The 13490-nt window shown below is 55.3% G+C and overlaps 1 protein-coding gene across 1 annotated transcript in view; it reads right to left on the reverse strand.

The window, feature by feature from the left end:
• The window catches only part of ADAM12 (ADAM metallopeptidase domain 12), a 347394-nt gene that overhangs the window by 107618 nt on the left and 226286 nt on the right, over nucleotides 1-13490 (reverse strand). The window contains exon 5 of the mRNA XM_042908975.1: nucleotides 10326-10402. Within this exon, the coding sequence (XP_042764909.1) occupies nucleotides 10326-10402 (77 nt within the window). The remainder of the gene's footprint in view (nucleotides 1-10325; nucleotides 10403-13490) is intronic.

The following is a 13490-nucleotide window of genomic DNA, read 5'->3' on the forward strand; positions in this document are numbered from 1 at the left end:
ACAAATGGCCTGTGTGAAACACGGGGCCTTGAGGGGAGTCTGGGAGGATGGGGAGGGCTTGGAGGGCAGGTGAGTGGCCTCGAAGGAGCAAGAGTCGAGGGGAGAGAAAGGTCAGAGAGCGCGGGCGAACACTGAGGACACGGGAGGGCGGGTGCAGACGCACGGTGGGGGCCGCGGAAGGAAGGCGGGACCCACGATGCAGGCTTTGTCCTCTGCCTCCATCCTTCCCCCTGGCTTTGGCCTTGGCTGCACCACGGCCTCGTCACGTACCGGTCCGCACCCTCCGTGCGCACTACAGTGTGCCTCTAATACAGCTCCGGCCTCCTGCCCGCCAGGACTCTGCCCTGGCTGCGTGTCCCCCCTTTCCTCTGCCTGCCCCGCCCCCACCCCACGACGCTCTCTGCAGTGTAACCATTGGCGGCCACCCCTCTGACCTGCTGGGATGCCGGCTGCTTTAAGGCCCGGGCCATGTCCCGTTCCTCAGCGTCCCCACCCGAAGGCCTGTCACGGTTCCCGTGGCTGCCCTTGGCTGCAGTGACCTTCCGGGCTGACGCTTACCCCTCACGGCCCAGCCCAGCCAGACCTTCAGGATCGCCCGGCATGCCGGTCCCTTCCGTGGTTTCCCCTGCGGTTTTGTGGACGCCCCGCCTCACAGCCCTCGCTGCGCGGCGCGCAAACGCCATCTGGCTGCTTTCCATGCCCAGGGAGTATCTTCCTCGTTTGTTTTGGTTTTCCTGGCCCAGCGCGGGGACTGGCATGACCAGTGGGCCACCAGTACGTGAGCCGGTGAGCAGCGGGCGTGTGCGGGAACCCTGGCACAAGCGCGGGAGGGGCGAGTGGGCCGCGGGGAGCCGTGTGGCTTTGCGTGCAGCGGGGTGGCAGGACTCGCGTCAGGCTCAAGCCGCGTTTTTGAAACACGACCTTCTGGAATGTGCAAGATGGCTGTGAAGGAAAGGGCAGAGGCAGGAAGCATGGGTGGGAGGCACCGAAAGATTTTTGGAGCAAGGGTTGATCCAGGGTGGGGACAGGGAAATGGGAACAGGAGACACTTTATGCGGAAGCGTGCGGGGGCCGTGAGCACGATGGGGGGGGGGGTCATCAAAGGTCACCGGGGGCCAAGTTGAGGCGCCAGAGGTGGGCTGGACCTTTCATGGAAAAGAGGCAGGAGGGGAGCCCATCCGGGGACGGAGGAGTTTGGATTTGGAGGTTTTAGAGTTTCGAGGCAGAGTGGAGCAGGGGAGAGCCCACACTTGACCTTGGGTGACCTTCGGGAGGGACACCGGCGCCGCCCTGCAGAGGGAGCGGAGGAGCTGTGACCCCAGCACTGGCTGCCACAGATGATCCTGCAGGACTGAGGACTCAATGTCCCCAGGGGAGGAGGAGGCAGGGACACGGAGAGCCCTGGTCTGTGACGGTAGGCGTGGCCATGGGGCGGAGGGCAGGCCGTGGAGGCCAGCCCCTAGAAGAAGAGTGAGCAGAGGGTCCCAGTGCAGGGCTCAGGGCCGGGTTGGCTTCACCTCCACTCCCTGCCAATTTCTCCGTTAACATGGCCTACTGCGCTCCAGAGATTTTTAAAAACAATTTTGGACAGGCTAGGACTAAGTGTCACCGACCACTTGATGGCTTGGGGAGAGCACGTTTATGCCACCAAAGGTGACTGGACACCTACAACAGGGCAGGTTCTAGGTTGAGCCCAGGGCCCTGCCTGCCTGGAACTCACGGTCCAGCAGACCGGAAAGTAAAGGCAAGATCATCTCTGCGCACCTGACTTCCTGGCCCGTTAGACCATTTCGCCGCAGGCCATTTAGGTTGAGCCGTGAGGTCTGTAAAAAGCCACATCTGCCCAGGTGAGTGACCAGAGTCAAGCGACGAGGCGCCGGGAAGGGCAGTGAGCACACGGGACCGGATGGGGTAGAGGCCGTGGCTCATTCCCAGGCTGCCTCGCTCCCTCCCTCTGCGTTTCCTCCTAAGATTCCTTTCCCTTCTCACCTCCTCAGCTGAGATTTCCGCTTCCTTTCTTCAAATGGGTCAATTCAACTTGTTTGTTGAGTTGCAAATAATAAAATAACGATTCCTCCATTAAAGCAGAGGGTTTGTGGGGCACCTGGGTGGCTCAGTCGGTTGAGCGTCCGACTTCGGCTCAGGTCATGATCTCACAGTCTGTGGGTTCGAGCCCCGCATCAGGCTCTGTGCTGACCGCTTGCTCAGAGCCTGGAGCCTGCTTCAGATTCTGTGTGTCCTCTCTCTGCCCCTCCCCCGCTCATGCTTTGTCTCACTCTGTTTCTCAAAAATAAATAAATGTAAAAAAAAAATTAAAAAAAAAAAAAACAGAGGGTTTGTTTGTTTTCGTTTTTGTTTTTTACAGTGTCTGTCTTTGCCTTAAATTGCAAATGCTTACTTTCGTTAGAATGGTTATTTCTGATTCCTTGGATCACGACACGGTCAGTGCTGCCCTTTGAAAACTAAGTTGACTTACTATCTTTCGATAGCATGTGGCAAGAAGTATTTCTACATTTCATGCTATATTTGATTTCATTATATAAAATCTAGTGTGACGATTTTATATCACATGGTTTAAAGGAACACAACGATGTGTGCGTTTATTGGGGGTAACACATAGACTTGTATCTGAATATTTTTATGGAATTGAATTTTTGAAAGCATTTTGTACTGTCTCCCCCACTGACAGCCAGTGCTAAGAGCTTCAGGTGCTACAAGCAACGTATCAGAAATGTTCCCCATCCTGAAGGTCCTTACAAGGTATGCAAACGTATAGCGAGATATACCAGTCAACTATCAACGGAGCGAGGAAGGATGGGCGCTTTAACACACAGATGTGAGCAGATATTTATAAAGTGTCGGCTCACTCCTGCTCCACTCTCCCTCAAAACTCCAAAATGTCCAAATCCAAACTCCTGGGTCCCCGGATGGGCTCTGGGGTCGGGGCGGGGCTTCGTGAAGGAGGCATCATTTGACTTGGTGAACCTTCCAGAGCCAAATGGGAGGTGGGAAGAGAAGCACGTCTCACGCAGAGGGGCAACCAGGGATAAAGACGGCAAGAAGTGTGAGGCATGTTCTGGAAACAGCTAGAAACCAGTGCAGCTGGGAAGGGGGAGCTTCCTCACGGTAGAGGACGACGGGGCTGCAGAAGAAGATCGGCTCCAAACTGTGCAAAAGACTTAGCAGGACTAATATGGAACGAGGGGTTAGCCAGACTTGGGACTGAGGTGGTTTTGCTGGATGCAGCCGAGCGACCCCGGGACCCCACTTCTGCATCTGTCACCTGAGGAGTGTGACACCCAGTGGCTCTGGTGAGCATCGCACGAAGAATGCAGAGCCCTGCATAAATGCAGGAGATGCCTCCCTCCCTCTCTCCCTCTCTCTCTCTCTCTCAACAGAAGCTGGTTGGAGGAAAGCGGGGACAGTGTCGTTTGCTGTGGGATCGGCAGCTCCCAGCCGGGGCATCAGGACGGGGCCCTAGATGACGGAGCCTCTCAGCTGCTCTGCACCGTGGTGGTGATAACTCTGGCCTCCCCGTCGTGAAAGCAGAAACTGTAATGATGGACGCAGTCTGGCGTCCCCTGAATGTCACCACCACCCCACGGGATATGTGTGCATGCACATGTGTTAGTATGTGCGTGTGAGCATGCAAGTGTGAGCGTGCAAGGGCACGGGTATGACGGTGTAAGTGTGCGCGCGTGTGCACGTTGCGCCCCAGGATCCTAACCCCCATGTCGAAGTACAGTTATTCTCATAACCAATGCTCGTCTGCAACTCTAGACAGCAGTTTCCTCATCTATCAACTGAACGGTGGGCTTGAGTTAGGTTTAAGCCGAATTTCAACCACCACGCCTGCAGGTGATGGCAAAACTCTTGGCCGATCCCCAAAGCGTGAGCCCCCAAGACTTGTCGTGCCAGACGCGAGTCGGAACCGAGCGGGCGGAGCGAGGGAACCGGAAATGGTGCCAGACGGTCCCTTCCCTCAAGGAGCTCCCGCTGCAGGCAGAGAGCAGGACGGGGATGGGAAGGTGGCATTTACGAATCAAATCAGGACACAGGGGAGTGTGCCCGGGGCCGGGTGTCCGTGCTGGCAGCTTAGGGCCTCTAGGGCGGGAGCAGGGTTCTGTCCCCGGCAACGCGACAGCTGGGTCCCCGCGCTCTGCGGCCTGGAGGAGTCTCTGATGCTCATGGGGGGGGGGGGGCCCCCTGAGGCAGGTGAGGTGAGGGGTGGGGGGCCAGGCACCGAGCAGGGAGAGCAAATAACAGATCAGAACGTCAAAGGAGAATCCCGCATCTTCGCCCTGAAACTGCACCGACGAGGACGGGGCATTTCGGGGCCCCGTGCGATGTAGTAGAAAATTAACTTATGCCTGAACTTTGCACTTGGCTTGGAGTCCTTTTCGAAGCAGGGACAGACTCCGCGGCCGCACTCACTTTTATGGCCTGTTTTCCGCGTTGCACTGCATTCCCCTCGATTAAAGAGCTCTTTCCTCTTTTATCCTGCTTTCTACCCGGATCTTTATGCTTCTCTCTCCTTATCGTCCTCCCCACTCAGCTTCAAATGAAGAAGGCTGACTTGGTGGCTTGTCCCCACTCTTCTCTGCTCCGGGACTGAGTTCTCCTGGCCAGCCCAGGTTTGATCGAGCCCTTTGGAAGCAGAGCAGGATGTTTCTTCTCCGCAAAAGCAATCTGCTGGCCTCCAAGTCATGTGTCCCCTAGGACATTTGAGTTTCCCTCCACAGGCCTCGATCTGAATGTGTTTTGGGGTCACACCACACTGAATTTAATTTTGAATCCCTATTTTCTTTCTCAGAATCCACCGGCTGGGGCCGTGCTAGATGCCTTTCTCCTTTAGCGCCCGTCTCCATTGGTTCTTCCTCCAGTGAGAGCAGTTGATGGAACACAGCCTTTTCTCTGGTCTGATTCTCCACTTACGGGATCTCAAGGTTGACTACATGACTCCGGAATTTCTCTGTCGATGCACGGTCTGCTGCTTTTGTAACAACGGCACAACGATCTGGGAAGTCAAAATTCCCAGGAGCGCCATCCCCACTCGGGGCTCCCCACCGCCGCTCCCACCCCTCTTGGTGGTCGACCCCAGATGGCCCAGTACCTGCTCTTCTGACTTTTCCTGAAACCCCAGCCACAAGTATTTGACAGGGTTCCTCTTGGTCGGATGATGGTCTGTGCCAAGCGCCCGGGAGGGAACATTGTCCAAGTGCCGGAGACGAGGAGGGGTGCAGGCTGGGAATCGGACACCGCACAATCTGGGCAGAGAGGCTGACCTCTCTGTGCGGGAGGACAGTGACCTTCCCCTTTGGGGGGCAGCCCTGGGAAGAAGGATGGGAGTTGTGACCGAGGGGCGTGGCCAAGCACAGAGGGCAGATTTATCCCATTTGAATATCACTCTGGGAAATACTCTCCAATTTTTCCTTTTCGTTTAAGAAAATTAGTTAATGTCACTGGTTAGGAAATCGTTTTTATCATAAAAAGGAGCTCTCAGGAATACCTTGGAGATGCCCCTTTTTTCTTTACCCATCAAGAGTTTGAGGGACGCCTGGGTGGCTCAATCGGTTGAGCATCCGACTTCGGCTCGGGTCATGATCCCACAGTTCATGGGTTCGAGCCCCGCGTTGGGCTCTGTGCTGATGGCTCGGAGCCTGGAGCCTGCTTCGGGTTCTGTGTCTCCCTCGCTCGCCGCCCCTCCCCCACTCACGCTCTGTCTCTGTCTCTCAAAAATAAATAAACTTTGGGGGAAAAAAAAAAGATATCCTTAAAAAAAAAAAAGTTTGAGAAGCCTATGAAAAATCACCTGAAAATTATTATCAGACCGATCCAGATACGTCTGGACTTTGACGGTCTGAAACTTCTTCAGCAATGTGTGGAGGGGGCTCATTCATTTCCAAGGATCCTGGCCCTCATTCGTCCTTTCTCTGGCAAAAGCTCACTGGTTTCCCTTGATGCACGCACTCTCCCCACTTTCCATTCCCAGGGTTGGGGATGGCTCACCCCCAGGTTGGCTCAGGGAGTTAAACCAGAGCGTCATAACTACCACTGGCCACTGTGACTGCTTCAGGGATGGGCCTGGGACCCAGTTAGGGCCAATCAGCTGTGTTTTGGGGAACTCTGCTGAACTCAAAAGGCAGCCCTCACTCTCTTACCTGCCCTCTGAGGATGTAAGCCCGGAGCTGCCTGCTGCCTGCAGCCTCTCTGTGACCACAAAAATCAGCTGTGCATGAAAATAAAACCAACACAGAAGAAGGTGGAGGCCAGAGTAGAGACGGGGTGGACTCTGGTAGCATTAGTTAGACCCTGGATCCAGCCATGCCTGAAGCCACTCCTGGCCTTTTAAGTAGCATGAGACTACCTCCAACTTTTGCTTGTTTTTTTTTTTTTTTTTTTTTTTTAAGTCAGTTGGAATTAGCTTTCCTGTTCTTCATTCACATTAGCCTTTATATTAACTTGAAGCCTTGAAGAAACACCTGGCCCTCAATAAACGGCCTTTAAACAAACAAGTCCATCTTTTAGGCTCCAGAGAGAAGCAACGGTACATTTTGGACTTTCCCTTTCCACGTGTGTACGAGAGATTCTCCTTTCAAGCCTACTGGGTACCCCACAGGGCAGGGTGTCTGCGAGTCCCACATGTGATCTTTGCCACTATGGCCTTGCGGGTGTCCAACCCCGTTCCCTCAGGAAGAGTACAGCTTTGCATAGAATGAGCCCAGAGGTACCGCGTGAGCATACCTCCCGCCTGGCCCGGTCCCAGAATCAAAGAACGTGAGACAGTCTCGAGAGTCTGATGGTGTTTCCACCGGCTGCTCGTTCACGGTCAGGCACGGGGCTGGCTCTCCTACAGGTCGCTGCATCTGCTTTCAAAGCCACCATTTCAGCCGGAGACTTTATCTCGATTTTCACACAAGGAAACTGGGGCTCAGAGAGGCCCGGTGACTTGTCCACTGTTGCACAGCTGGGTTCACTGCTCGGGCTGTTGTGTGCGAGGGCAGAAACATCTCGTGGCGGCCCCCGATCATCCGCCTTGAACTGGTCACCCCCCTTCGTCCCAGATGCCATCAGGTCTGACCCCATCCTGTCCTTCACCTCTGCTCACCTCTGTCTCCCCCAGGAGCCTGAGCTCTGGCTTTTGCATGAAGACTGGGCCCTGGCCCCACACAGCTCTTAAATCTCCTGACCCCCAGCCTCATTCTCTTTGCCCCTCGAACCTTCCCACTGTGCTCTTGGGACTCACGGTCCATCCCCAAGCTACCCTCCCCCTGACTCTCTCCTGAATATCCTTTCACCTCCCCGCCCCAGCTGAAACCTGGCTGGCACCACTTCCCCCAACAGCCTTTCAAGACAGACTCCACTGTTTGAAGTCCTTCCCTCGGGACCTCGGTGCCTCCAAGGTGAGCCATTGTCCTCGTTTCTGCATACCGTCACCTGCCACCGAGGTGCTTCGTCACCTCTACTGGTGCCCACCACGCCTGCTGGGCCCGCGCGTGTATGGCCGCCCCTGCCTCGTCAGTGACTTCCCCACGGCTTCCTCCGTCGTCACTCAGGAGCAGGGGCTTGGTCCTTTCGTGTAGCTGTGCCCCACGCCACCTCGGGGGAGCGAGACTCAGACACAGAGCACTTTCGGTGGAGAAGGCAATGGTCAGAAGTGTGCAGATGCTACAGTCACCAGCCTCTCCAAACCCCTGAAGACGTTTCTGGACGTCTCTGGACGTCTCTGGACTCTCGCACGTCTGCGGGTGCCGGCTCCGTCCAGGCCCCCGTCCAGGCCCCCGTCCAGGCCCCCGCCGCTCATCAGGATTACTGGGAAGGTATCTAGCTGAGCTCTGCTCTCGCATGTACCCCGTACAGCCTGTTTTCAGCGCGGTGGCCACACAGTGACCTGTGCAAACGGTAAGTCAGACCTCAGCACAAGGTTCCCGTGACACCCGTTATACAGAAGAGGGAGGCCAAGGCCCCTCCCGATCCCGCCCTTCCGTTCTTCCTCTGACTTCAGCGTCCGCTGCCTCCTTTTCCTGCTCCACTCCAGCCACACCGGCCCCCGACCTCGGGCATTTTCCGGCTTCGAGGGCTTCGCGCATACTGTTCCCTCTGGCAGCAATGTGCTTCCTGCAGGCGTCCGCACGGCTCACCCCTGGCGTCCTTCGGCGCTGGCACGGGGACGCGCTCAAGGAACGTTTGCCAAAGAACGAGTAACAGCAGAGCAGCAAATCCAACAACAGCAAGATAGCTCTGTTCTCGTATCAGATCGGCGGGTGTTTCTAAGCTCCATAGCGTTACTCGGACGGGATACCAAAAACGCTTTCTAAAAGCAATAGTGCGCAGAAGCGTGCGTGCGTGTATGCCCTCCATGGAGCGAACCAAAAAGAGACTCAAGTCTCTGCCTCCTGACTTGCGGAGACAGAAGGATCAGGGGACAGAGCAAGCCGGAGAGTGAACTGTGTGATGTGACTATTTTTATGAAGATAGACACACACACACACACACACACACGCGCGCGCGCGCAGGGCTTTGCATGCACAGGACGAGGCCACAGCTGGCATTTTACCCAAGGGGGGGGAGGGGGAGGGGGGAGGGGGGAGGGTGAGCTTGTTTGTGCATATTGTCGGAGTCCAGTGATAAACACTGAGTACAGCAGGTATTTCAGGGATGGGGGAAGATGTCAGGAGAGACGGTGCTCGCCTCCGACGGCCAGAGTGGAAAGCGAGGCGGCCACGTGGAGGAACAGGGTGGCGGGACTGTCACAACAGCACTCGCTCCTCCGGGGCCTGCGCACGGAGGCACAGAGGGTCCGAGGCCCCCCCGTGCAGCGCAGCAGCGTTTGCAACCGAGAAAAGCTGGAAACCACCTCCGTGCACATCGGGGAGCGGGCGAAGGGACGCGGCGAATTCAAGCGTGTTTGTCAAAGGAAGGAGCCAGCCCCACGTCAGCCGGGAAAGGATGGGTGTCAAACGAGCCAAACACAAAAACAAACTGCTGAGCGAGGCAGGATGCTCTCCGGCGACCTTCGTAAATTGTGCAGGTGGCCGGGGTCAAAAAGCGTGGGTGGCGGCTCGGAAGGACGCACGTTGCGCGTTAATGGAGGGCACGTGGGGGCGGGGATGGGACGGGAGGGAGAGAGGGGTGGGGTGGAAGGGGCCGCTCGGCTCTGGGTGCCTGACACGCGAGTGAGAGTAAGGGGCGGGCAGAGGGGACACCAGGGCGCGCGGCTGGCACCGGGTGCCCCACGCGGGGACAGGCACCTGCCAGCGTGCCCCTGGGTGCGCGCCGGGCCCCGGGTTCTGGGTCGCGCTGGAGAGCTCCTCACCGCTGCCAGTGTGGCCAGGAAGGCACAGGCCACCACCGCCCTTTATTAGTCCAGGCGTGTTTGTTACATGTGTCCGGGTTAATGGGAGGCACCTTTTCTGAGAACGCGCCCATTTCCCGTTAACGTTCACTTAGGCTCTGTCTTCATCTGCGGCTAACACCCTGACAAGGGCCAGTGTGGTCACCACCTCCCTCAGATTTGTGGGAGCTTGACTGACGTGTGTGTGTGTGTGTGTGTGTGTGTGTGTGCAGGCTCCCACATGGGACTCCCAGAGACGTGGCGTTACGGCTGACGCAGGACACAGCCCTGGTCTCACGGGAGCAGGCACCCAGGCCGTCCTCTCTCTGTCCCCGAAGGCACCCCGGGGCCCAAGCAAAGCAGGGCTTGGGGGATTCAAGCTGTCGGTTCACAAAGGCAGTGAATAAACCCAGGAAAAAGGCCGAGGCAGCTGGAAATTTGTCAGACAGGCTGGTTTTGCCGGGGAGTGCACGAGAGCCAGCTGGTGGCCAATGAGTGTGGTCTGGAAGGATGAGCTGTATGGGCTCGTCCAGCCACAGAAGAGAACGGTGTCCTGACACGGGCCACAGCCTCATAGCAGAAGCCCCCACACCCCATGCCTGTATTCAGCTCACCTTGAACTCTGTTAAACTGGTTCCTCTGCTTTGTCTCTTAGTGACAGGAGGCCTGTGCCTGTGTACCAAGCAAGCAGCTGGAACGCCAATACCTGAGGTCCTACCTCTTCACACCGGGAATTACTGAGCACACGGGCCACATAAACGAAAGACAGTCACAAAATCCCAGGGTGGAGTAACTCCGCCGGTTCAGTGGCTCTCGACTGACCAGGCCCGTAGAACCTTCTAGAAAGAGTCTGTGGCGGCAGAGAAACTGAAGCCCCCGGGGCCCGCTGTGCTCTTGCGAGCTGTCAGGCGGGGCTTCTCTGCCTTTGCCATTTACTCTCGATGCTCGAGAAGAAGAGGTCGCAGTTGTGGGGCAGACCGGAGCCGCTTACCTGAGGCCAGAGCAAGTGCTGAGGCTGGCTGTGGAACCGGAGGATCCTTGCACGTGTCCGTGGTAGTAACAGTGACCCTGGAAGGAGGAGACAGGAGGCTCAGTCTCGGTGCCTTCTCGCCCGCTCACAACCGCCCCCAATCACCTTCACGCGTTGGCAGCTACAGGCATCTCTTTGGCATGAAATACTGAACCAGCGGTCTTAATATTTATTTATTTTCAATTCTATTTATTTTAGAGACAGCGAGCATGGGGGAGAGGGGTTGGGTCGGGGAGGGAGGGAGGGAGAGAGAGAGGGAGAGAGAGAGAGGGAGAGAGAGAGAATCCCAAGCAGGCTCAACACTCAGCACAGAGCCCGATGTGGGGCTCGATCCCGCAACCCTGGGATCACGATCCGGGCTGAAATCAAGAGTCGGACGCTCGACCAGTAAGTCACCCAGGTGCCCCTTAATATTTCATGCTAAACCCAGCGTGATCCAGCCAGGATCTCTGGCACGAGACGCCTGATTTACTTCAGGATGATCAGTGGGGTGTTAGCTGCGCCCCAGTCCTGCTTTTGTCTGACACCCTTCGGGAAAGCCCTGACGCGGGGTGCCTCACGAAATCCGGCGGCAGGACAAATCTCACAGGCCCCGCCATTTTTACCCCCCTGCAAATTGTCTTTCGTGGCCAGATGGGGAACCGCACGGGGTATTTAAGCACACTGCGAAATGTGATAAAATGAGGCCGAAGCCTAGGGCTTGTGAAAACACAAAAGCAGATGACAGAGGAGGTGGAGGGCCCCACCCTGCACTGCCCAGGCGAGAGCTGGGAGCCTCTCTCAGCAGGAAAGACAAAATAGGAAGGTCTTCTCCATCCGTGACGAAAATCCCCGTGTGACATGCCTGCAGAACCCACGTCTCAAATAATGTCGCCGTTTGCAAAAAAGAGACCGCGGCACGGACGCTTCTTTACTGAGACGATATCCGTCCAGAATCAACAAGGCAAAGGTCATGTTGCAGCCTCAGCTAAGAGGCTGACGGGCAGGAAGTGCGGGGCATACTCAGCTGGCCTCATTCACGGCCTCCACGTGCCAGCTGCGGGGCCTGGCAGCCAAGGGCAGCGTCGTGGGTGGAGGAGGAGAGGTGGGCTCGTGGGCTCCAGGCCGTCCCTGCTGAGCCCACCTGGGCACGCGGCCCCTCTCCTCATGGCAGGCGGCCCGCTCGCTTTCCCCCGGGCACAGTCTGGTGGCCAGCCGTCCTGCCCAACAAAACCCCAAATTCCCAAGACCACCTTGACTTTGCTAAGAAACAGGACCGCAGGGGTTTGAGCGGCCAATGACATCCAATAACACTTCTTCAAAGGGATCAAGTTTATCTGTCACTGAGGAGAGGACAAAATTCTGAGACTATCTGAAAGGCAGTTCAAGACGGGAGATGACAAGGCCAGCCACTTGCTGTCTTGACTTTTGTTATTGATTCTAGAAGTTCTCCAAAATTTCAGGAGGTTCATACTTGGCCTACTATTATTAACTTACGATATCTTTTGTTGTAGGAAACAGAAGTCTCCAATTCTTACAACGTCAAATTTTCCATCTTTCTCTTTATGAAGTTTGCGTATTGCTTAAGGAGACTTTCCTCAAGGTCACGCAGACGTCCTTCTTTATCGTCTATTTCCGTGGTCTTATACTTGGCTCTTTAATCTATCTGGAATTTAGTTTTTGAGGGGTGTGAGGTGAGAATCTAACTTTCCCCCCTAAACTAAGACCCAGTGCTCCTCTCCCACCGTTTGCCCTTTTCTTAGGTTCTGAGCTGCTACCTGCTATCTACGGGATGCCCACACATGTTCGGAGCCCTGCTTTTGTGTGCCACGAGCCGCTCCACTTGTGACAAACCTCCACTTGTCCCTTCCTGTGCCAGTACCACGCTGTTTTAGTTCCTATTGTTCCATCATACATTTTGGTGTCAGGGAGAACGAGTTCTCTGTTTTTGAGTAAGATTAAATTCACATACCATAGAATTCACCTTTTAAAAGCATACGGTTAGTGTGTTAGCACATTCACAACGGGCAGTCACTTCCCCGGGGCCTCCCTTCCTGTCTCAGCTGCCGGCAACCACTGATCGACTTCCTGTCTCTACGGATTTGCTCACTCATTCGTTTTGTTGAAGTGGATTCATACGACACGTGGCCCTTTGTGCCTGGCCTTCTTTCGCTCAGCATGATGTTTTCAAGGCTCCCTTAGCTGGGGAAGAAATGGGTCATTTCTTTTTATGGCTGAATAACATCACATGGTATGGAAATGCCGGATTTTGCTTATCCATTCATCGGTCAATGGGTATTTGGGTTGTTTCCACTTTTAAGCGAGTGTGAATAGTGCTGCCATGAACATTTGTACACGACGTTCTGGGTGGACACACGCTTTTGGTTCTCTTGGGTACATGCTATGATCTATGATTTGCAGATATTTTCTCCCATTTTGTGGGCTGCCTTTTCATTTTCTCGAGCAGGTCTTTTTGATTTTTTTCATGAGGTCCGTTCTTCCCTTTGGTTGTTTACGTGTTCGCTGTCATACCTAAGAAACCATGGTCTGACCTAGGGTGCTGAAGGTTTCCACCTATGTTTTCTTTTATTGATTCTACAACTTTAGTTCTTACATTCACACCTTTGATCCGCTTTGTTTTTTTTTTTTAATTTTTTTTAAATGTTTATTGATTTTTGAGACAGAGAGAGACAGAGCATGAACGGGGGAGGGTCAGAGAGAAGGAGACACAGAATCCGAAGCAGGCTCCAGGCTCCGAGCCGTCAGCACAGAGCCCGATGCGGGGCTCGAACTCACGGACCGTGAGATCGTGACCTGAGCCAAAGTCGGACGCTTCACCGACTGAGCCACCCAGGCGCCCCTGATCCGCTTTGTTTTTTAAAGCCTATTTATTTACTTTGAGAGACAGCAAGGTGGGGAGGGGCAGAGAGAGAGAGAGAGAGGGAGGGGGAGAATCCTGAGCAAGCTCTGCACTGTCCGCATAGAGACTGACGTGGGGATCGAATTTGCAAACTGTCAGATCGTGACCTGAGCCAGAGTCGAGAGTCAGATGCTTAACCAATCGAGCCCCCTCCAAGGCTCGTTTTTTTTTTTTTTTTTTTTCTGTATATGGCTTGAAGTAGGAGCCCAATTTCCTTCTTCTGCATG

The sequence above is a fragment of the Panthera leo genome, chromosome D2, assembly GCF_018350215.1.
Source record: "Panthera leo isolate Ple1 chromosome D2, P.leo_Ple1_pat1.1, whole genome shotgun sequence".
NCBI classification, from domain to species: Eukaryota; Metazoa; Chordata; class Mammalia; order Carnivora; family Felidae; genus Panthera; species Panthera leo.